Genomic DNA, 24,835 nt, shown 5'->3' with positions numbered 1-24,835 from the left:
TAAAACGTAAATGAAACGTTAAAATTCCTGTTTACAACTAGATTATGATGTTAACATATTTTTAGAACAATGTATTAAAGAATCATTTTTACTTGAAAGTATCTTTGTCCAATGAAGATGTTGAAAAAAAAGAAAGAAAAGAAAAAAAAAAAGAAAGTATCTTTGGTTCTGCTTAGTCTACTCAAGTTTTATAAGTTCAATAGGTAAGATTCAGATATTTTTAAAAACATCCTTAATGCCTGTTTGGGTTTCCCTAAGGAAGAACTACCTAACTACATGGACTGTGCATTTGTAAGAGTCATAGTTAACGTAATTTTACTTAGTAATTAAAGTATTGAAGGTAAGAAATCATAAATTCTGTCATTTATCAGAAGTTATCAACTCAAACACCTACATAAGCCAGGCATCAGAAACAGTCAAGTATAAGTCAATAAGGAAGAACTGAGACCACAGCGGCTGGACCTGAAGAGTAAGGACTCACTTAAAGGCATGCAGTTTCAAGTCTTGTTTCTGTTTTTTTTAAATATCGTGCCACAGGGAGATCAGCTCGGTGCGTGCTTTGTGACCACCTAGAGGGGTGGGATAGGGAAGGTGGGAGGGGGACGCAAGAGAGAGGGGACATGGGGATGTATGTATATGTATAGCTGATTCACTTTGTTATACAGCAGAAACTAACACACCATTGTAAAGCAATTATACTCCAATAAAGATGTTAATAAATAAATAAATAAATAAATATCATGCCATTTGTGTTCAGGCTGAGTTCAGCTCAGAGATGCACCTGTTTTTACCAGTGAATTTCAGAGTTTAAGTCCTTACGACCTTTATGGTATATATCTGTATGCAAACTTGACATTTTATAAAAGATATTAATAAAAAGGAATGTTTCTGAGAATGAATACTCATGCACATCAAAAACATCAGGAAATGTTTCAATGATTTCCAAAAGGCAGTTGTATCATTAGAGCTATCCTAACTTGGTTATCTCTCCCTCTTTGTACTCATAATTAAGATATACTTTTATATGTCATAACATATAAATCTTTAAGATTCCTTACAACTCTGACATTTTAAGATTCCATCACTGGTGGAACAAAATTCCTTCATACTGGTAATAAATATGTAACAATGTAATAACTGCCGCCAAAGTCCAAAGTAATCTGTTCTTCCACTGGATACCCTAGCATTCGCATTATTATTGTTTTATACTGTTACTCTATTTTTGATACGTTTTATATTCTATAAGGTACTTTACATAATGGCAGAAAGCATGTCATTCATATTTTACCCCTATCAACAAGCATTTTGTACTTTCATAGAAAGTGCTCATTAAAAAAAAAACCTTCCATTTCTCAAGATAATAATATGATCTCAAGTTAAACTCTTTCAAATTCTGAAATGAATTGAGTTTTTACACGACTGAAATTACAATTATGCTTTTAAAAATGCTCTACAATTCAGAGAAGTTCTCAGTATCAGTAGCTGATTATGTTAACATATAAGCAATATTTTTAGAAAAATGCTGCAATAACTTTATAATCTTTTGATTTGAGAAAATAAAACTTTAAGGATGTTATTTAAGCCTAAAGCTTAGTTTTAAACATTAATTTGAGAGAAAGATAATATGTTATTGGAAAATATTATTTACAATCATTCGGTCTTACCTGAGGATTCCAACTTGGATCTAATTTTTTAACTACAGCAATATACTCCTGCATTGCTCGGCTGGGGCTTGAATCACCAAGTGCTTTCCATGCTTCCCTAAAGTAGAGAATACCCAAAATGACCTATCATTAACTATGTAAGGAACACAAAACAGTATATTTCTTCTTTTTATTATTAAAAAAAGGCACACACATTTTAAGGGTCAGGAGATACAGATATAATAAGCCATATATGAGTAGCCTTCTCTTTTTGCATTTCATTGGTCCACAGCAATATAGACCTTATCACCCCACCTAAGAAGCCCTTTTAGACATTTTTTCCCTAATCACCCTCCCCCATGAAATTTTAAATTTACACGTATATTGCACATCTGCTGAATTTTGGAAGATGACACACTATTGTACTATCTAAGATTTTTTTTATTTTTTATTTTTTTTTACTATCTAAGATTTTAAAACTCCCCCCAACCCAAATTTCAAACCCCTGTTGAGAATGTATGGTCTACAAATAGGAGTAGTTCCCATCTTATGAATTAACTATGTTTGTGTCATTTCAGTAATATGTTAACCGTCACACAAAACAATATTCTGTGGGAAATGCTTCAAACTTCTCATTTTAAGATGTGAGAAATATACCTCCCCTTCTGCTGTTATCTCATCTCTAAGCTGCTAGTAGTAGATACTGAGGCTTTGGGCAGGGACATCAAAAGCAAGGGGAGGGATTTTTGGTTCTAGGCGGCAGAGTAGAAGGACGTGCTCTCACTCCCTCTTGCGAGAGCACCAGAATCACAACCAGCTGCTGAACAATCATCAAGAGGAAGACAATGGAACTCACCTAAAAAGACACCCCCACATGCAAAGACAAAGGAGAAGCCACAGTGAGACGGTAGGAAGGACGCAATCACAATACAATCAAATCCCATAAGTGCTGGGTGGCTGACTCGCAAACTGGAGAACAATTATACCACAGAAAGAAGTCCACCCACTGGAGTGAAGGTTCTAAGCCCCACGTCAGGCTTCCCAACCTGGGCGTCCGGCAATGGGAGGAGGAATTCCCAGAGAATCAGACTTTGAGGGCTAGTGGGATTTGATTTCAGGACTTCAACAGGACTGGGGGAAACAGAGACTCCACTCTTGGAGGGCACACACAAAGCAGTGTGCACAGCGGGACCCAGGGGAAGGAGCAGTGACCCCACAGGAGACTGAACCAGACCTACCTGCTAGCGTTGGAGGGTCTCCTGCAGAGGCGGGGGGTGACTGTGTCTCACCGTGAGGACAAGGACATTGGCAGCAGAAGTTCTGGGAAGTACTTGACGTGAGCCCTCCCAGAGTCTGCCATTAGCCCCACCAAAGAGCCCGGGTAGGCTCCAGTGTTGGGTCGCCTCAGGCCAACCAACCAACAGGGAGGGAATCCAGCCCCACCCATCAGCAGACAAGCACATTAAAGTTTTACTGAGCTCTGCCCACCAGAGCAACAGCCAGCTCTACCCACCACCATTCCCTCCATATCAGGAGATGTGCACAAGCCTCTCAGATAGCCTCATCCACCAGAGGGCAGACAGCAGAAGCAGGAACTACAATCCTGCAGCCTGTGGAACAAAAACCACATTCACAGAAAGATAGACAAGATGAAAAGGCAGAGGGCTATGTACCAGATGAAGGAACAAGATAAAATGCCAGAAAAACAACTAAATGAAGTGGAGATAGGCAACCTTCCAGAAAAATAATTCAGAATAATGATAGTGAAGATGATACAGGACCTCGGAAAAAGAATGGAGGCAAAGATCGAGAAGATGCAAGAAATGTTTGACAAAGACCTAAAAGAATTAAAGAACAAACAAACAGAGATGAACAATACAATAAGTGAAATGAAAAATACACTAGAAGGAATCAATAGCAGAATAACTGAGGCAGAAGAACGGACAAGTGACCTGGAAGACAGAATGGTGGAATTCACTGCTGCGGAACAGAATAAAGAAAAAAGAATGAAAAGAAATGAAGGCAGCCTAAGAGACCTCTGGGACAACATTAAACGCAACAACATTCGCATTATAGAGGTCCCAGAAGGAGAAGAGAGAGTGAAAGGAAAATATGTGAAGAGATTATAGTCAAAAACTTCCCTAACATGGGAAAGGAAAGAGCCACCCAAGTCCAGGAAGCACACAGAGTCCCATACAGGATAAACCCAAGGAGAAACATGCAGAGACACATAGTAATCAAACTGGCAAAAATTAAAGACAAGGAAAAACTACTGAAAGCAGCAAGGGAAAAATGACAAATAACATACAAGGGAACTCCCATAAGGTTAACATCTGATTTCTCAGCAGAAACTCTACAAGCCAGAAGGGAGTGGCATGACATATTTAAAGTGATGAAAGGGAAGAACCTACAACCAAGATTACTCTACCCGGCAAGGATTTCATTCAGATTCAATGGAAAAATCAAAAGCTTTGCATACAAGCAAAAGCTAAGAGAATTCAGCACCACCAAACCAGCTCTACAACAAATGGTAAAGGAACTTCTCTAAGCAGGAAACACAAAAGAAGAAAAGGACCTACAAAGACAAACCCAAGGGCTTCCCTGGTGGTGCAGTGGTTGACAGTCTGCCTGCCGATGCAGGGGACACGGGTTCGTGCCCCAGTCCAGGAAGATCCCACATGCCGTGGAGCAGCTGGGCCCGTGAGCCATGGCCGCTGAGCCTGCGCATCCGGAGCCTGCGCTCTGCAACAGGAGAGGCCACAACAGTGAGAGGCCCATGTACCGCAAAAAAAAAAAAAAACAAAAAACCCAAAGCAATTAAGAAAATGGTCACAGGAACATACATATCGATAACTACCTTAAATGTAAGTGGATTATATGTTCCAACCAAAAGACACAGGCTGGTTGAATGGATACAAAAACAAGACCCATATATATGCTGTCTACAAGAGACCCACTTCAGACCTAGGGACACATACATACTGAAAGTGAGGGGACGGAAAAAGATATTCCATGCAAATGGAAATCAAAAGAAAGCTGGAGTAGCAATTCTCATGAGATAAAATAGACTTTAAAATAAAGAATGTTACAAGAGACAAGGAAGGACACTACATAATGATCAAGGGATCAATCCAAGAAGAAGATAAAACAATTATAAATATATATGCACCCAAAATAGGAGCACCTCAATACACAAGGCAACGGCTAACAGCTATAAAAGAGGAAATCGACAGTAACACAGTAACAGTGGGAGACTTTAACACCTCACTTACACCAATAGACAGATCATCCAAACAGAGAATTAATAAGGAAACACAAGCTTTAAATGACACAATAGACCAGAAAGATTTAATTGATATTTATAGGACATTCCATCCAAAACAGCAGATTACACTTTCTTCTCAAGTGCACACAGAACATTCTCCAGGATAGATCATATCTTGGGTCACAAATCAAGCCTCAGTAATTTAAGAAAATTGAAATCATATCAAGCATCTTTTCTGACCACAACACTATGAGATTAGAAATCAATTACAGGGAAAAAAACGTAAAAAACACACACATGGAGGCTAAACAATACGTTACTAAATAACCAACAGATCACTGAAGAAATCAAACAGGAAATAAAAAACTACCTAAAGACAAATGACAATGAAAACACAATGATCCAAAACCTATGGGATGCAGCAAAAGCAGTTCTAAGAGGGAAGTTTATAGCAATACAATCCTACCTCAAGAAACAACAAACATCTCAAATAAACAATCTAACTCTACACTTAAAACAACCAGAGAAAGAACAAACAAAACCCAAAGTTAGTGGAAGGAAAGAAATCATAATGATCAGAGCAGAAATAAATAAAATAGAAACAAAGAAAACAACAGCAAAGATCAATAAAACTAAAAGCTGGTTCTTTGAGAAGAGAAACAAAATTGATAAACCACTAGCCAGACTCACCAAGAAAAAGCAGGAGAGGACTCAAATCAATAAAATTAGAAATGAAAAAAGGAGAAGTTACAACAGACACCACAGAAATGCAAAGCATCCTAAGAGACTACTACAAGCAACTCTATGCCAGTAAAATGGACAACCTGGAAGAAATAGACAAATTCTTAGAAAAGAATAACCTTCCAAGACTGAAGCAAGAAGAAACAGAAAATATGAACAGACCAATCACAAGTAATGAAATTGAAACTGTGATTAAAAATCTTCCAACAAACAAAAGTCCAGGACAGATGGCTTCACAGGTGAATTCTATCAAACATTTAGAGAAGAGCTAACACCCATCCTTCTCAAACTCTTCCAAAATTCTGCAGAGGAAGGAAAACTCCCAAACTCATTCTATGAGGCCACCATCACCCTGATACCAAAACCAGACAAAGATACTACAAAAAAAGAAAATTACAGACCAATATCACTGATGAATATAGATGCAAAAATCCTCAACAAAATACTAGCAAACAGAATCCAACAACACATTAAAAGGATCATACACCATGATCAAGTGGGATTTATCCCAGGAATGCACGGATTCCTCAATATATGCAAATGAATCAATGTGAGACACCATATTAACAAACTGAAGAAAAACCATATGATCATCTCAATAGCTGCAGAAAAAGCTTTTGACAGAATTCAACACCCATTTACGATAAAAACTCTCCAGAAAGTGGGCACAGAGGGAACCTACCTCAACATAATAAAGACCATATATGACAACCTACAGCAAACATCATTCTCAATGGTGAAAAACTGAAAGCATTTCCTCTAAGATCAGGAACAAGACAAGGATGTCCACTCTCACCACTATTATTCAACACAGTTTTGGAAGTCCTATCCACGGCAATCAGAGAAGAAAAAGGAATAAAAGGAATACAAATTGGAAAAGAAGAAGTAAAACTGTCACTGTTTGCAGATGACACGATACTATACATAGAGAATCCTAAAGATGCCACCAGAAAACTACTATAGAGCTAATCAATGAATTTGGTAAAGTTGCAAGGATACAAAATTAATGCACAGAAATCTCTTGCATTCCTATATGCTAACAATGAAAGATCAGAAAATTAAGGAAACACTTCCATTTACCATTGCAACAAAAAGAATAAAATACCTAGAAATAAACCTACCTAGGGAGACAAAAGACCTGTATGCAGAAAACTATAAGACACTGATGAAAGAAATTAAAGATGATACAAACAGATGGAGAGATATACCATGTTCTTGGATTGGAAGAATCAATATTGTGAAAATGACTATACTACCCAAAGCAATCTACAGATTCAAAGCAATCCCTATCAAACTACCAATGGCATTTTTCACAGAACTAGAACAAAATATCTTAAAATTTGTATGGAGACACAAAAGACCCCAAAGAGCCAAAGTGGTCTTGAGGGAAAAAAACGGAGCTGGAGGAATCTGACTCCCTGACTTCAGACTATACTACAAAGCTACAGTAATCAAGACAATATGGTACTGGCACAAAAACAGAAACACAGATCAATGGAACAGGATAGAAAGCCCAGAGATAAACCCATGCACCTATGGTCAACTAATCTATGACAAAGGAGGCAAGGATATACAATGGAGAAAAGACAGTCTCTTCAATAAGTGGTGCTGGGAAAACTGGACAGCTACATGTAAAAGAATGAAATTAGAACACTCCCTAACATCACACACAAAAATAAACTCAAAATGGATTAGAGACCTATATGTAAGACCAGACACTATAACACTCTTAGAGGAAAACACAGAACACTCTTTGACATAAATCACAGCAAGATCTTTTTTGATCCACCTCCTAGAGTAATGGAAATAAAAACAAAAATAAACAAATGGGACCTAATGAAACTTAAAAACTTTTGCACAGCCAAGGGAACTACAAACAAGACGAAAAGAGAGCCCTTAGAATGGGAGAAAATATTTGCAAATCAATCAACGGACAAAGGATTAATCTACAAAATATATAAACAGCTCATGCAGCTCAATATTAAAAAAACAAACAACCCAATCCAAAAATGGGCAGAAGACCTAAATAGACATTTCTCCAAAGAAGACATACAGATGGCCAAGAAGCACATGAAAAGCTGCTCAACATCACTAATTATTAGAGAAATGTAAATCAAAACTACAATGAGGTATCACCTCACACCAGTTAGAATGGGCATCATCAGAAAATCTACAAACAACAAATGCTGGAGAAGGTGTGGAGAAAAGGGAACCCTCTTGCACTGTTGGTGGGAATGTAAATTGATACAGCCACTATGGAGAACAGTATGGAGGTTCCTTAAAAAACTAAATCTAGAATTACCATATGACCCATCAATCCCACTATGGGCATATACCCAGAGAAAACCATAATTCAGAAAGACACATGCACCCCAATGTTCACTTCCGCACTATTTACAATAGCCAGGTCATGGAAGCAACCTAAATGCCCATCGACAGACGAATGGATAAAGAAGACGTGGTACATATATACAATGGAATATTACTCAGCCATAAAAAGGAACGAAATTGGGTCATTTGTAGAGACGTGGATGGATCTAGAGACTGTCATACAGAGTGAAGTAAGTCAGAAAGAGAAAAACAAATATCGTATATTAACGCATATATGTAGAACCTAGAAAAGTGGTACAGACGAACCGGTTTGCAGGGCAGAAATTGAGACACAGATGTAGAGAACAAACGTATGGACACCAAGGGGGGAAAGTGGCAGGGGAGGGGTGGTGGTGGTGTGATGAATTGGGAGATTGGGATTGACATATATATACTAATATGTATAAAATGGATAACTAATAAGAACCTGTGGTATAAAAAAATAAAATAAAATTCAGAAAAAAAAAGCAAGGGGAAGTGAAGACAGAGATAAGAATACAGTGAGTAAGAAGGTAGGGACCTCCTGCAGTTTAATACCAAGGGCAATATTTTAGTCCTGAGCCTCCTTCTGTGTTTTCCTTTTCTTCTTTTTTGCCAGCTGCTAGGACAGGCCTCCTTCTTGGCTTTTCCCTGCCAATTCTTTCTACCTCCAACCGGGAAGTACAGCCACTGATCTACTGTAAAACAGAACTCAGTCCCACAGTTTTCTCACTACCTGCCTGCTCCTATGATGAACAGAACATCTTTCTGAGGTTTCCTAAATTTATTTTTGCTGAATCTCTTGAAAGTTACTTGTATACATCATAACACTTTACCCCAAATATATATTCTTCAAAGTGAAGAAACTTAATATCAGTACTATTAAATAAACGTATATAGACCATATTCAGATTTCCCTGACTTCCCCAAAAGGTTCTTTATAGCTTTCTTCTCCCAGATGAGGAGCCAATCAAGATTTACACACAGCACTGAGTTTCATGTATCTTTAGACTTTTTGTCTTCCATGATATTGCTATTTTCTAAGAGTCTGAACCAGCTGTTTTATAAAATATCTTTCAATTTGCATTTGTCTGATTGTTTCCTCACCTACAGAGTGTTCTTGCCAAAAATGATTAATCATGACTAGAATCAGGTTAAATATTTGGCAAGAGCAACATATAGGTGACATGTCGTTTACAATTCATCACATGACAGCAGTTTGTCCCATGGTGATAGGAGTCAGGACTTAGTAAAAGCAGTATCTCCTGGTTTCCTCTTTGTAATTAATAAGTAAACTGTGGATCAGATTGTGTGAATATTGTTCCCTAGTAGTTTTTCATCTAATGATTTTAACATCCATTGATGATTCTTGACTGGATTATTATTATAATGGTTGTAAAGTCTAAACTTTTAAAAATTATTAAAAACAGTGAGATAACAGGCAAACTTGGGGAAAAAAATAATGGTGAATTATAATTCTTAAACTAAAACAAAAAACTCACAATAAAATTTACATCAGGTATTCTCTACAACAGTAATAAAATGCCAGTCAGAGAACTTTTTGTTATCATCAGCAAAGAAAACCTGCGCCAGAATGAAAATCAAAGCACTGCTTCCTTCACTGAGAATGTCTTACACAAAAAAAAGTCAGCTGAACTAAACAGTTGTGCTTAATGACATTAATATTTGCATTCGGGTTCAAGCTCTACATCTCCTCAGAGCTGAGTAACAAACATTTCCTAGACAGGCAACTTGTGCAGGGGACCACATTGTGAAATATGCTTCTTCTCTCTATAACCATATTTCATCTTTTCTTTTTAAACCCTACTCTCTCTACTTTTAATTCTAAGGCTGATGCTCCAAAGTCCTTCCTTCTATAACTAAGGTTCCCTATTGTATGCAATTTCTCTCTTTTCACTTAGACAAGGTAAGAGGAAATAAGGCCTCAAATGATAAGAGGTAATCTCTGAATTATAAGTAAAAAAATCTAGGAGGGCATAATCTTTTTATGTATTCAGGAAAGAAGTAGACTCACTATCTATTTTTTCCCCCTTCTGCCCAACAGGGTATTATACGCACTTCTTCACCATGGTGTGGGTGGGCAAGGAACAGAAGGGCACTAGAAATGAGCAGATAAAATTGCGAAGGGGAGAAGAATAAAAAAATTGGGATTTACCCTGCTCTTCTACCTTCCCATCCTCCTGGCCTTCCTCCAAAGATCCCTCCAGAGGGGAGAAGTGGTGTCCCATTAGGGGCTGTATGACAGGGAAGGAAAATTCCAACCAATAGCTCTTTTGGTCACTCTCTAAGAAGCAATTCATATGTAAGGAATGTGTGTCTGCTGTGAACTACTTATATACCAACATCATGGCATAAGAATCCTTTAGGAGATTTAACTAAAATCGGATTCTTTTAATCTCTCTCCCAACTGCCTATCATTAGCACAGTCTACAGCAGAAAGAGATTAATAGAAAACTAATTCTTTAATCTGCTCACTACTTTCTAATTCCTAAACACCTAAGCCATTTACAACAACCACATTAGATCCCAAGAATTTCTTACCATTTTTGCTTTCCTTCAAAGTCAAAGAAGCTTGGTTTAGGAGTATTGCAATTTCCAACTTTGACCTAGATCAAGCGGGAGGGGGGTAAAATCAAGAACTTATTTTTCAAAGAAATGTCAGAGAAACTAATTTTTAAATCTATTATGTATACTTCATAACTATAGGTTAGAAAATATCTGCATCATATAAAATAACAAAATTTAACATGCTTTGCAAAAGCAAACCAAAAAACAAACTTTAAATACAGGCTGCTTTGGCTTACTGCATAAAAAAACTGTTATCTAACAGTGTAATACATTAAAAAAAAAAAAGGGTGACAGTGCATTCCTAAATTAGTAGACAAATTATATATATGAAACAAATTATAAATATAGATTATGCAATCCTTATTACCATTTGTAATGTAGAAGAATTTTTAAACTTGCAATAAACAAGCTTTAAAGTACAGTTTATCAGGATTCATCATACCGTCTGTCTGTGTTGATTCTCGTAACACTATCAGCATTTTATCTCTCTCAAATTCCAGGATAAAGCACACTATTTTTAACGTGCCCTATTATGAAACTAGTCAACATAAATTTAGATGCTAAAAGCCACACAAAAAAAATTTCAAGGTTTCTCAATAATATAAATTCTATTTATTCCACAATAATCTTCTCTTGTTTGTGCTCAATACTTATTTTTAATCCTCAAACATTTGTAGTTAAACTACACAGTAATTATTTTCATTGTGAATAAGCATAAGTGAAATTCACACAACTGTAGAATTCACTACACAGCTCGATTCCCACTGTCAGCAGTAATCTCCCTTTCTGATGAACCCTCACAGCACTTACTCTATACCTCTCTGATGGCACTTTTCACTTTTACCTTGTGTTAGCAAGGTTTGTGTAGTCTCATCTTACTATTAGAATATAGCCTCTAAAAAACCATTCTTAAGTCGCTCATTGCACATAACATAGTGTCTAACTTAAGGCAGTAAAAAAATGTTTGTTGCATATAAAATGAATACATTAGGCATGTGTTCAATAAAATACCTATTTTCCCTAAAGCTAAATACCACAATCTGGACCCCATCTACTTCTCAAAGACTTTCCCACTACCTCCTTCTACTCTTACACACTTGCATTTTGCTAAAATCAAACTGATGGTCTACTCACTAACCAGACTGATCTACTCACTGCATTTAGAATTTTTATTCTATTTTGCTCATGTTATTTCCCTCACCTAAAAAGACTTCTCTTCTCTCAGCTTTTCAAAATGCTAAATCTCCTTGCAGTCCCACTCAAGGTTCAAATTCTAAGAACCCTTTCCACCTACAATGATCTCATCCATCTCTGAGTTCCTAACAACCATCATCTCTATCATTTGCTTAGCCATTAATCACATGGCCCTCTGGCTGTTATTAAAATGTACATTTACACAGGGGCAGCCCGGTCATGATGGGACGGGGGAAGAAATGATGAAAGAGCAGGAGCTGCTTTTCTTGAACAATCACCATAAACCAAAAGTTTCACATATGTATGTCAAATGAGGCACACAACAATCCTGTTAGGCTTGCCATTACAAATTCATTCTATAAATGAGTACAGAGGAGCTCACACATGAGTGAATCTTGAATTAGGAGTCAAGACTTGACTCCAGGACTGTTAGACACCAAAGTCCAATATTACTCTACTATACAACACTCTTTTATATGCCACATAGAATCTAGGCTTCAGTTCTGGCATCTCTAAAATCACTTGAACTACTGTGTTAGAAATATGAAATGAGATAAACTACTAGGCATCATAAAAATAGCAGTTATTACTATTTGTGGTTTTTTTATTCAGACAACAGCCAGTGGCAGAAACAAATACCAGTATCTATCCTTCCTCTCTCTTATGGTAATAGAAGTCTCAGCCGGACACATGGTCATTGAGCTGAACACTACATGTGGCCACGCAACTTCTGCCCAGGTTCGGGGGGCTGGATGTATGTGAAAGTGATATAAATATCTTCCTTAAAAAGAAAGGGGGGCTTGGGGTTTCCCTGGTGGCACAGTGGTTGAGAGTCTGCCTGCCGATGCAGGGGACACGGGCTCGTGCCCCGGTCCAGGAAGATCCCACATGTCGTGGAGCGGCTGGGCCCGTGAGCCATGGCCGCTGAGCCTGCGCGTCCGGAGCCTGTGCTCCGCAACGGGAGAGGCCACAACAGTGAGACGCCTGCATACCGGGGTGCGGGGGGGGGGAAGAAAGGGGGGCTTGTTCTTACCTTTCCCTCTGCCCTGGCTAGAACATGCGTATGGTGAGCTATCTCTGGCCATGGGAAGAGAATCTTAGGGCAGCAGTTCACAAACCGTTTGGTCTCATAATCCCTTTACACTCTTAGAAACTGATCCCCCCAAAGAGCTTTTGTTTACGTGGGTTATATCTATCAATATTTACCAGATTAGAAATGAAATTTTAAAATATGTATTAATTCATTTAAAAATAATAAACTCATTACATGTTAACATAAATAACAAAAATTTATGAAAAATATATATTTTAAAGCAAAAAAAATTTAGTGAGAAAAGTGACAGTGTTTTACAATTTACAAATCTCTTTACTGTCTGCCTTAATAGAAGGCAGGTGTATTCTACTTCTGCATTCAATCTATTGCAGTATATGCTGTTTTGGTTGAAGTAAATGAAGAAAATTCAACTTCACAGAGATATGTTGTTCGAAAAGAAAAGTATTTTAGTAGCATTTTCAGATAATTGTGGATACTCGTCTTTGATATCACACCAAAACTAAACAAGTGGCAGTTTCTTTAAGGTTAATTGCAATGTGGAATCTGAAGTGATACCAACAAATTTTTCACACTGTTACATTAAAATCCATTGGTCTGACCTGCACTTTCAATGTATCTTTTATCCACACGTAATTTGTAACCTCACTCCCTGAAATATTTGAAAAAACAGTTCACTGAGTTCCGCAGATCTTCCAAATGGCACAATTCATTATACATACAATACCGGAAGTTCACAATCATTAAAACCTCCACTAATCTTATCAAAAACGTTTTTCAGTATTAGGAAGCCGTCAAGATCGGGTGGCAGATACAGATTTTCCAAACTTAATTTTCACTTGAAGGCTCAAATGTTGTCACTGGCAACTAATACTGTCAGTTGTTTTCCTTGAAGTGACAGGCTGACTTCACTCATTTTCAAGAAGCTGTATGCCAAATGCTCAAATCTGAATAAGCACAGTTTATCAGTGAGTTGCTCTGTTAAGTAAATATCATGTTTCATGTGGGTAGCTCAACTTGCAACCAAAAATTACACAGGTGTTTTTCCTCAAAACAACCAACATAATTCAGTATGCAGAAGTATTTTGTGTGTACCCCCATTTCATCACACACAATAGTAAAAAGATGTGTACTCAACAGTTAATACTGAATAAAAATCAAAAATTTTCACTGCTTCATCAAAGACATTTTAAAGTGAAACTGGCCTTTTTTTTTTTTAACTCAGAGTACATAGTGGTTAAAAAAAAATAACTACTAGTACAGTCTGCTGCCACTGCCTTGATTCATGCTAACACATCAGCAGTTTTATCTGCCATGACAGCACAGAAAAAAGGCAAATACAAGCATATCTCGTTTTACTGCACTTTGCTTCATTGTGCTTTGCAGACACTGCGTTTTTCACAAATTAAAGGTTTGTGGACACCCTGTATCAAGCAAGTCTATCGGCACCATTTTTCCAATAGCATTTGCCCATTTCATGTCCCTGGGTTACATTTTGCTACTCCCAGTATTTCAAACCCTCCACTAGCGAAAAGGTTATGAGTCACTGAAGGCTCAGATGATGGTTAGCATTTTTTAGCAATAAAGTATTTTTTAATTGAGGTATATACATTTTTCAGACATAACACTTTTGCACACTTAATGGACTACAGTATAGTATAAACATAACTTTTATATGCATTGGGAAACCAAAACATTCGCGTGACTCACTTTATTGTGCTATTTGCTTTATTGCAGTAGTCTACAACTGAACCCTTGATATCTCTGAGGTATGCCTGTAGTGTCTTGGTATTATTATGAAAATAGTTTTGACTTTATATTCTGTGAAAGTCTGAGGGATTATCAGGGGACCATAGTTTGAGAACTGCTGCCTTGAGGGATGGCTGAACTACAAGATAGACAAAGACTAAGCCCCTGGATGATCACATGAAACAGAAGCACCCTATCAGCCCTAGATCGCCTACCTCCAGACCATTATGTGAGATGAAAATAAAAGTTCAGCAGCTGACCCAGTGTCCTCACTGATACAGAAGCTTTTGTATTCCCAAATTCAAAGAATAGTTCTGGATCCACAAAGACTGGGAAAATAAAACTGCAGGATTTTAGGACATCGTAAGTAACAGTTTCCTAATCAGGGATGATGAATCCTAAGCTATGAAACAGTTATAAAATGCAGCACTTTAACAGAGCATCATCTAAACTCTGTTCTCTCTGATATATGTATGATGTATCAGTGCCCCTGAAACAGAATATTTCAACAAAGTTTGCCAATGGTAAATGCCAGTGAATCAAGTGTACCCAGGTTAAAGTAGGAGAACACGCTGAGTATCCCCACCTGTGCTAGTGCTGAAGGTTCCTCAACAGGAGCTTGAAATTTTCATTGTCCTCTAGTTTCACAGGTGTCAATTAGTTATCTTTTGCTGGGAGAGTGCAGGCTAATGCATGCAGGACCAAAAAAACCCTGTTAATTGGTGTGATCTTTCTGAAACTTCACTAAAAGATAATTGTGCAGTCATAGGCTTATCCAAGACTAAAAGAGCTATTATGTTATGTTAGGGCTCTGCCTGAGAAAGTAAGGTTCACATCTCAGCTTATTTTCAGCCTCTTCCTGCTGACAAAATAGAGTGCTATTTGGAATAGAAAATGTAATTATTTTATGATAAAGGTTGATTTTATGAGAAATGTAATTATTTTATGAGAAATTCTGATCCACCATACAGGAATTATATTGGACTTTCAACTTTGTTATTCTATCAAAGATGCTATTTTTAATACTGCCACAGAATTCCGATAAAAACAAAATATTTAGAAGAGATTGATAAACACTGTGTGCCCTAACATATCTAAGTAAGCATAATCTTATTCTCTAATTCTCTAATAATTATTCTCCAATAACGAGGAATTTTATTTCCAGAAACAGAATATCTCTAACCACACTAATGTCAAGAGGGTGAGGAACACACGCCTCTTCCAGACTATCTGGATGAAGTATATTTGAGACAGATGGTTGCCAGCTGACAGGTGACTATAGTTCACTGATGACCCCAATATCAGATATTTAATAATGATGAGGCTAATATCAATAAATACATGTCATAGAAAGAAAAACAATGCTTTTAGGGAATTTGGAGAAAATTAGTCTTATACTGCCCAGAGAATCATCAGTCAGCCATGTTACTGGTCCAAGCGCAATGCTCAATAAATTCTTGTTAAATAACTGAAAGTCTCATTTTAATGTTATTAGGACAGGATAAATGACCAAAGAGAAAACAGATATCCAGGACTTCTGCATGAAAACAAATTCTGAGGCCAATTCAGGCATATTTTCATTCAACACTATAATTTATACCATTTGTTCCTACCAGCTATATCTCTCAGGTCACTTTAACAGATATTCATGAATCTTCAAAAGAAGGTTCATCTCTACTTAGTATATTCAGTTTAAGAATACAGAGGGACCCCACAACATTTTTTTTTTTAAAGAATACAGGGGGAAACAGATACCAAGAGGCATAAAATGGGCTGTTATCCAGAACTTCATTCCTTCCAGTGTTCCAAAGAGCTGGAGTTTTCCTGAACTGTTATTTAACTCTCGTGAGCGATTTTTCACATGTTTAAATCTAAACACCTCAAGTAACTTTATAAGTCTCTTGATGGCAAGTGTCATGATGCTTTTGCTTCTCTGCATCCCCCACAGGCATAACACCCAAGTGTTTTGCCATAAAAGATGCTGAACAAGTATTTGTCGATTATGATAAAGCAATTATTTTTCTAACCCAATTACTCTTTGAGGATAAATTAAAGATGTCTCATATGACATTATTATTATTATTATTTCCATACTTCCAGGTAATCTTTGAAGCCTTAGAGTTCTCTATGACCCTAGGCAAGTTATCTCCTCTCTCTGGGTTTCCTTATTCCTAAGAGAAGGGCATTATTTCATCTGGTGTTTTCTAGCTCTAAAATTTTCATAACTGTATCTAACACAAGCATATTCAGCCAAAACATAAGTCTAAGATATTTAGGGTTAAAAAAAATCACAATAATAAAAGTAGTAATACTTTACTTTGCATTGCATCACCCTCTTTATTACAATCATATTATTCTCAGAAATGTTTTTTTAACATTACTACGTTTACTTCCAAACGACCCTCTGGCAAGAGTGAACGATAAATCTTGTTTTGTAAATGTTCTGAAGCTGGTGAAAGCGTAAGTGCAAGGCCACTAAGCAAGTCAGAGAAGACACAGAAAAACTGTCATTCAGGGTCAGCTAAATATCACTCGGATAGCAGACAGGTCCTTTCCATGTCCAGAATGATGCTAATCCTTACCAGATGATTAAAAAACAACACACACACACACATACAAACTTCATTACACCTAGCCATTAATCAAGCACGTTTACTATCTGTTTTTTGGAGGAAAGAGAAGGCCTGTGGTCGCTCTCCCGCATCCACCCCATCCCTGCGACTTTACCTGCTTGTACCGGGCATACAGGTACAAGAGCTGCTCCCTGCTGGCCCCTTGAACCAGGCCTCGGAAGTGCGCGGCAGCCTTCTCAAACAGCTCTGTCAGCCTCCTGGACGCCTCGGTCTCCGGGCTCTGGAGGGATTCCATATCCACGGAGTCGTCCCCCGAGCTCAGCTCTCCGCCGCCGTCGCCCGTAGTGGCTCCCGCAGGCAGGAATGGCGAAGCCATGTGACCGCCTGTCTTCTTCAGACGGGGTGTGACGCCGGCTTGGGGTCCTGGCCCACCAGTCTCGGTCTTGAACCAGAGCTCAAGTCGGACCCAAGCTCCCTTTCTCGCACTCCTCGCTTAACTCTGCCTCCCTCTCTCCCCCTGCCCTCCCCGGGCGTACGTGGCGGGCTCCGCCACCCTCTGCAGCTCTCCCCCGCTGCCCGGCCTCTTCCGGTACCCCTGGCTAACAGCGCGCTCCGAATAGCTCACGTCCCTCCAGCGGCGCGGCGGGGGTCCGCGAGCAGCACAGCAGGAAGTCCGGGAGAGAAGGAGGCGGGGCGGCGTGGGCGCGGGGCGGCGTGGGCGCGGGGCGGCGTGAGCGCGGGGCGACGTGAGCGTGGGGCGGTGTCAGCGACAGAGCACGCGCCCGGAGCTGCGGCCGGCGGCCTCTTTCTCACTGGGCGGGGGAAGGGTGGGTGGCCCTTCTTTGGGCACCGCCGCTATGTTGCGGGATTCATGCGACCGCGCTGGGGGAACGCTGCTTGGAGAAACAGTCCTCAGTTGTTGAGGTGTCTGTTAATCGTTTCGTTGAAAATACTAGGCCATCGGGGGTGGGGGAAGGAGGCCGTGTATTTGGTAGTGTAGCGATAGAAGCGGAGTTGTGGGAAACTTGGAGCTGAGGACGAAGGTTCCGCCTGCGCCCGCCTTCCAAGGTTAGGTGTCCCGAGCGCCCCAAATGGGCCTCGGATACCTGCATCCATTGCTGGAGAGTTTGGTTCTAACTTGAATAGTGAATGGAAATTTGGGAGATGGGGCCTTCAGCGCCCAAATTGTGTGATTGGTCCAGTCTCTCCGTGTCTTGCTTTGCATGCGTCCGTGACCCCCATCTCGCTGAACTTTATGGGACCCCACCCACACCCCAGGGCCCTTAGCGCGGTGCTTCTTCCCAGCTCAGCCTTTGCCACTGTGCTTTGGCAGACCCTGAAAAGTGAAAACAAAAATGTACTACATAGTTCTGCCCTGGACGAACTCAGAAAACTGCAGCAACTATAACGTGATTGTGATAGTGTCAAAGAAAATAGTCAATAACCTGTAATAGGAGTAGAGGAGAGGACTTCCCTGGTGGCACAGTGCTTAAGAATCTGCCTAACAATGCAGGGACACGGGTTCAAGCCCTGGTCCGGGAAGATCCCACATACCACGGAGCAACTAAGCCCTTGCGCCACAACTACTGAAGCCGACGCGCCTAGAGCCCATGCTCCGCAACAAAAGAAGCCACCGCAATGAGAAGCCTGCACAGCAAAACAAAGACCCAATGCAGCCAAAGAGAAATAAATTTAAAAAGAATAGAGGAGAGTTTTATTTGAGCCAAACTGAGGACTGTAGTCCAGGAGTTAGCCTCTCGGTAGCTCTGAGGAACTGCTCTGGAGAAGCATGGTTTTCAGCACAATTTTATGTTCTTTCAGAAGAAAGAACAGCAAACCTGATAAGAGTACATTCCTTCAAAGTTAAAAACAAACAAACAAAGAAACAGATTAGCTTGTACACAGCAAGTTAGTATGGCTTTGGCACCTAGGAAAGGAGCCTTATCATCAAAGGAGTACTAGCATGGATGTCCCAGAAAGGGAGACTTTTATCTCTGTCTTCAGAAGGGACATTCTTTACTTCTGGACAGTGCACTCTTCTTTATTGGTTAGAGCAGATATACAATGCGTGTTGATGGGCTACAAGGCAGGCTGTTCTAGATAGCATAAAATTCAAGCTAAATCAACGTATAAGCTAGAGTGACTTCCCTATACCTCAATATGTGAAAATTTCTTCCATCAATAGTTAAGTTTTACTGAGTGGTTATTATGTCCTAAGTGTTGTTAAAAACAACAACAACAACATTATATTCATTTAGTTCTCAAAACACTGTAATAAGCACCCTCAGAATGGTACAAAGAAAGTGTTCTAAAGAATGGTTATTCACTGTTTGGGATTAGGCTTTAGATAGGTGGACAGGGGAGAAGGGGTAAACAGGGTGAGAGAACAAAGAAAAAAGGCAGGAAGATGAGAAACCTTGGATCAGGATTCAACAAACATTCCTTGAGTATCCCAAATGTACCACTGTTAGTCCCTGCTCTCAGGGCACTCATGGTCCAATCAAGGGATGGCTGATGAACAAAGTCTCGTAATTAAAAAGTGTTAATAGTAACTTATTGATTCCCTTACTGTTTAAGGGAGTTAATTCTTACTGCTTAAGGTAGGTACAGTTATTTCCAGTTTAGACAGGAAATTAGCACAGCGTGGTTAGGTAACTTGCCCAAGGCTGCACAGTTAATAAGTAGAGAAACAAGGGAAAAATCAAAGTTGTACGTTGTTTTAGTCAGAAATTAGCCTGCCTATGGTGTAATGATAGATGATGAATCTGAAAAGTAGACTGAAGGGAAGGTACATGGACATTTATATATCTCTGTGGAATTTTTATTAGAAATGGGAATTAAGTATTATCAACAGTTTTTTCGGCAGCCCTGGAGATTGTTTTTTCTACTTTAATCTTTTGAAGAAAATATTAATAAAGTTTCTATTTCAATGAATTATATGAACAACGATATTAATAATTAATAGGAACTTAATGAATTATATTAACAAACACTAATAAATTAATATAAATTTTAATGTGTTATGTTAATAGATTTCCTGATGTTGAATTACACTTCTATTCCTGGAATAAACTCACTCTGGTCTTGGTCCTGATTTTTTGTTTGTTTGTTTTTTAATTATTTCTAGGTTCAGTTTGCTAATATTTTCTTTAGTATCTCTACAGCCCTATTTAAAGATGACTGACAGTTTTCCTTTTTGTTCTGCCCTTTCTCAATTTTGTGTCAGGGTAATAGTAGACCTGTAGAATATATTTAGAAGTTTTCACCTTTTTCTGTATTCTGCAACAGTATAAATAACATGGGAATAGAGCAAGCACAAATCTCATGGCTGGTGGGAGTGTAAATTGATACAACCACTTTGGGAAAATGTTTGGTACTATTTACTAAAGGTAAACATGACCAATTCTACTTCTACCCAGCAAGCATGTAATATATGCATTCATCCAAAGACACGTATAAGAACATTCACAGCAGCACTATTCCTGATCTCCCCAAACTGGAAACACCCAAATAGCCATCAACAGTAATAACAATAAACTGTAGTGCGTTTACACAACAGAATACTATTCAGCAGCAAGAATGAACTAATTTACAATCAGACACAACATATGAATGAATCTCATAAACATAATGTAGAGCCCAGGAAACCTGACAACAAAGAGCTAATTCTGTACGTTTCCATTCATATACAGCTCAAAGTCAGGCAAAATGAATCTATGATGTTAGAAGTCAGGATAGTGAGTAGTCTTGGGGTTAGTAATCTGAAGGGTCCATAAAGGGGGCTTCTGGGTGTTGGCGATGTTCTCTTTCTTGAGCTGAATTCTGCTTGCACAAGTGTGTTCACTTTATGAAAATTCACTTTAAAATTTTGTACTTTTCTGTGTATAAATTATATCTGAATGAAAAATTTAAGAACAAAACAAAAAGAAAGAAAGAAAGAGCTCCTGATATTCAGAAGCTGGTCTAGTACTCACAGCTAAACCATATTATTCTCCTATTAGATAGACATAATCTCATGAAATACCAACCTCAGACAAGGTCACTCTGAGACCATGATAAAATGAGACAAAGTAAAGCACTTCAGAAGTTTGCCTAACCATAGACAAAAACAAGATCACTCTGCCAACCACAAAGTACCACAAGATACCCTTTCTCTTGGCCACCATGTGTGACTATTACTTATTTGCAAATTATAGCTTTATTCTCATTCTAGTCTTCCCTCTGTATAGATAAGACTGATTGAGATGCCCAATCATAAATTGCCCCAGCTGCCTGACAGCATCCAATAAGAACAAATCTCCAATTCCTTAGATTTCTCCCTCAAGTCACCAACCAAAGCCCAAATCCTATAATAGGTTACTTCTTAACACCTTACTGAGACAGCCCATTGTTCTCCATTTATGTGTTCTTCCTCACTATAGTAAATCCAACTTGGTTACAGGAGCCTGAAGAGCATTAAAGCCCGAGAACGTTTGATTTCTTGACGATTCAATTAAAACACCCAAACTATCAGGATCCGATGACTTAGAGGGAAGAGAGCTTTTACAATCAGTGTTTCCATTCAAGCATTTCTTGGGAACTGTAGGAAACTGTATATGTTTTTCTGAATCTCAAGAAAAATCAGCTGAGAAATCAGGAAGACAGGGGAAAATATTATGATTAGAATAAAAGCTTAAACAATCAGAATTCAAGTTTGACAATCAACATAGAGAAGGTACTGATTCAAAGGGATCCACTGACAAGTCAAAAGCAATAGCAGGATATTGTTAACACCTGGAGTCCAAAGTGAGCCAGGGAAAGGAGCAGGCAGGAGAATATCTAATCAAGATCTAACCAGTCTTCCAGAGTTGCCATTTTACACATGTGTTCGTTGCGCCTGCTGATAACAGTGCAAATGAAATAAATATTAATAAGATTATATGCATAGGCTACTTCATACAGATTCTGTGAGTGATGTTCTGAGAAATAAGTTCTGGAAGCAAAATAAGTCCTTAAACCGGCGGCTTCTTTAAGTGATGCTGAGTATTGCTGCTGTTACCTTTGCTAAGAGATCTGAATGTTAGGTTACTAGGGTACTACCCAACATTGTTTGCCAGCATTTTCCAGTGTTTGTATTCACCAAAGGCTACAGTTCTTTATAAGTACTTTCACAGAGGAAATGCAAAAAGAAGATGTGGATGTTTTTGTGAAATACTCCAACACAACATCCTGAAGGGACCTGAAATCTGAATTAACAGAAGTCACATCTGTCTCAATGGCAAAACCAAAGTCTAGGCAAGCAGAAAAGATATTTTTGTTAAAAATACCTGGATTGAATTTAGTACAATTCACATTTTGTGACATATTGGCATTTTTTTACATTGCCATCAAAATATTCATTAATATGTTAACTCCCAATACGTTTCAGACACAGTACTAAGCCCTAGGATACTAGGATGAATGTGATTATTTTTCCCCTCTCTCACTCTACTCCAGTTACATGGGCCTCATGTGGCTTCTCTACAAACCAGGCATAACCCAGAATACTCCCATCTTAGTGCCTTTTCACTTGCTAGTCCCTCTTTCTGGAACACTTTATCCTCAGATATCTACACACATGATTTGCCCTCACCTCCTTCAGGTCTTTGCTCACATGATACATTAGTCAAAACTTCTTTGACCACCTGTTAAAAATCACAACCCCATCCTCACCATCACTCTCTATCCCCCTTCTTCAGCACTTATCGCCAGGTAAACTACAATATATTTTACTCATTTATTACATCATTTGTATATAAGTTCCATGAAGACAGGGATTTTTGTCTGTTTTTATCACTTCTGTATTCCCCAGATCTGGCAGGTAGCTAAATCTTTACTGAATAAGTAACTGAGTGAATGTATAAAAGACACAGTCATTGTTCTTTAAGGGCTGAATAGTAAATGAATAAGGACAATAAAATATTAAAAGTGATGTGGAAAAGGGCATACCAGGAAATAGACATAGCATGGGCAAAGGCACAGTGCCATTTACTTACATTAGTAAATGTAAGTACTTTAAAAATAGCAAGCAATACTGCTATAAGCAAACAGCAGAACTATACTTAACTGTTCTTCTCTCTTACCAACCATAAACTAAAAATTGGAATATAAGTTAACCTACTCCTAAGAGGAGAAACCTTGCTTAACAAAGGCCACGTTATTTTGCAAATATTTAAAAGAATAGAATTCTTATAGATCAGTGGCTTCTTTTTACAACAGTAAATTAAATTGTTAGTATTTATCGAGGAATAATCTTCTAGGAAAACCCTGGCCTTTAATCCAACTCCTTAAGCGCATTAGTGGGACTCCAGCATATAGACAGATAAGCAGGTAGAGAGAGAGATTACACTGCATGATTTAATTTGCATGATTTAATTTAACTTGAAGCCCATTCGACCACCTTCAAATAGAATAACCAGCAGAATTGTACTAAATCAGGAATCATGACAGGAAAATCAGAGTTCTGACCTTGGAGTGTCTGTGAGATCTGTATCTGAGAGCAAAACTTAATGAAAAAAAGTTACACCCTCAAGTTCGTAGGAATAGTTAGATATTCCCTACTAAAAAATAAGCGGGGAAAGTGATTAATTTTGAGACCACCTCAGCAGAGTCTGTTTGACGATAGTGGACAACTTAACTCAGAACAAGTAACAGAAACTTCTGGGGGATGGGTTTATGCGTTTAGAAACTGACTTTATGATAGAATTTTGTGCAATGCAATTTATCATTATATGGATACAATTAGAAGGGCAAATCACACGCCACAAAGCAAAACAGTATTAGATAATAAAAGCCTAACATATTCTTACAAGTCAATACTAAAAGGGTTCCATTCTGCTTGATAAATCTGGACCACAGAGCAATACAGAAAATCAGTGGACTTAAGTGTGTAGAGCTGGCTGACTTCTGCGCCAGGTCTGAAACATTTCGTTGTTGTTAATATAGTAGCTAGTACATTAGTGGTGCTTAATGAGTATTATGTATTAGTAAATGTAAGTACTTAAAAAATTTCATACTGTTATTTTGACTTGCTAAAAATTAATCAACAATAAATTAAGTGCTGACATTAATCTTTCAGATAATATATAAAAATAAAGTAAAAAGTACACAGACTGAAGAGTCTGATATCATCCTTACCATCAAGTAACTTAAAGTTAAGTTGTAGAAACAAGATTAGGACTCATGAAACAATTAGAAAATCAAATACGACTAACATTAAGTGCTAAATCTTGTGATGCAACCTGAAGTGAAATACTAATAGGAATTTTTTAGCTGAATACTCTCACCATAAAAGTCCTCAATCGAGGGACTTCCCCGGCGGTCCAGTGGGTGAGACTCCACGCCCCCAGTGCAGGGGGCCCAGGTTCGATCCCTGGTGGGGGAACTAGATCCCGCATGCATGCCGCAACTAAGAAGTATGCGTGCCGCAACTAAAAGATCCGCTTGCTGTAGCAAGGATCCCGCATGCCGCAACTGAGACCCGGTTCAGCCAAAATGAATAAAAAAAAAAAAAAAAAAAGTCCTCAGTCGAGCACCATTATTTTTTCAGAAGAGGCTCTTTAAACAATAAGTGACTTGTATCAGGCCTTACATTTAAGTGGGTGACCAGTGTACCTAACACCCAGGTCTCTAAGCAGTCCGGGGCTTTTACATCAACTAAAAC

At 38.5% G+C, this 24,835-nt stretch overlaps 1 protein-coding gene across 9 annotated transcripts in view; it reads right to left on the bottom strand.

Annotated features, from left to right (window-relative positions):
* The window catches only part of ACBD6 (acyl-CoA binding domain containing 6), a 224,013-nt gene extending 206,172 nt beyond the window's left edge, over window positions 1–17,841 (bottom strand). For 4 of the 9 annotated variants that reach the window (XR_002642447.3, XR_016392980.1, XM_089910461.1 and 1 more), the window contains exons 1-3: window positions 17,309–17,841; window positions 10,561–10,625; window positions 1,665–1,761 (exon numbers count right to left, since the gene is read on the bottom strand). Coding sequence is in view for 6 of the 9 variants with exons in the window: in XM_089910461.1 (XP_089766587.1) it covers window positions 1,665–1,761; window positions 10,561–10,625; window positions 17,309–17,530 (384 nt within the window). In the remaining 3 variants the exon portion in view is untranslated. The remainder of the gene's footprint in view (window positions 1–1,664; window positions 1,762–10,560; window positions 10,626–17,308) is intronic. The other 5 variants (XR_016392982.1, XM_089910443.1, XM_022556601.3 and 2 more) reach the window with 5 other exon arrangements.
* Window positions 17,842–24,835: the final 6,994 nt, after the last annotated feature.

This window comes from Delphinapterus leucas, chromosome 1 (genome assembly GCF_059928025.1).
Source record: "Delphinapterus leucas isolate spDelLeu-1000000601 "Yukka" chromosome 1, BTC_Dleu_Yukka2, whole genome shotgun sequence".
In the NCBI taxonomy this organism is placed as follows: domain Eukaryota; kingdom Metazoa; phylum Chordata; class Mammalia; order Artiodactyla; family Monodontidae; genus Delphinapterus; species Delphinapterus leucas.
Note: the sequence above shows the minus strand (reverse complement) of the source record. Positions and strands in the feature narration are given on the sequence as shown.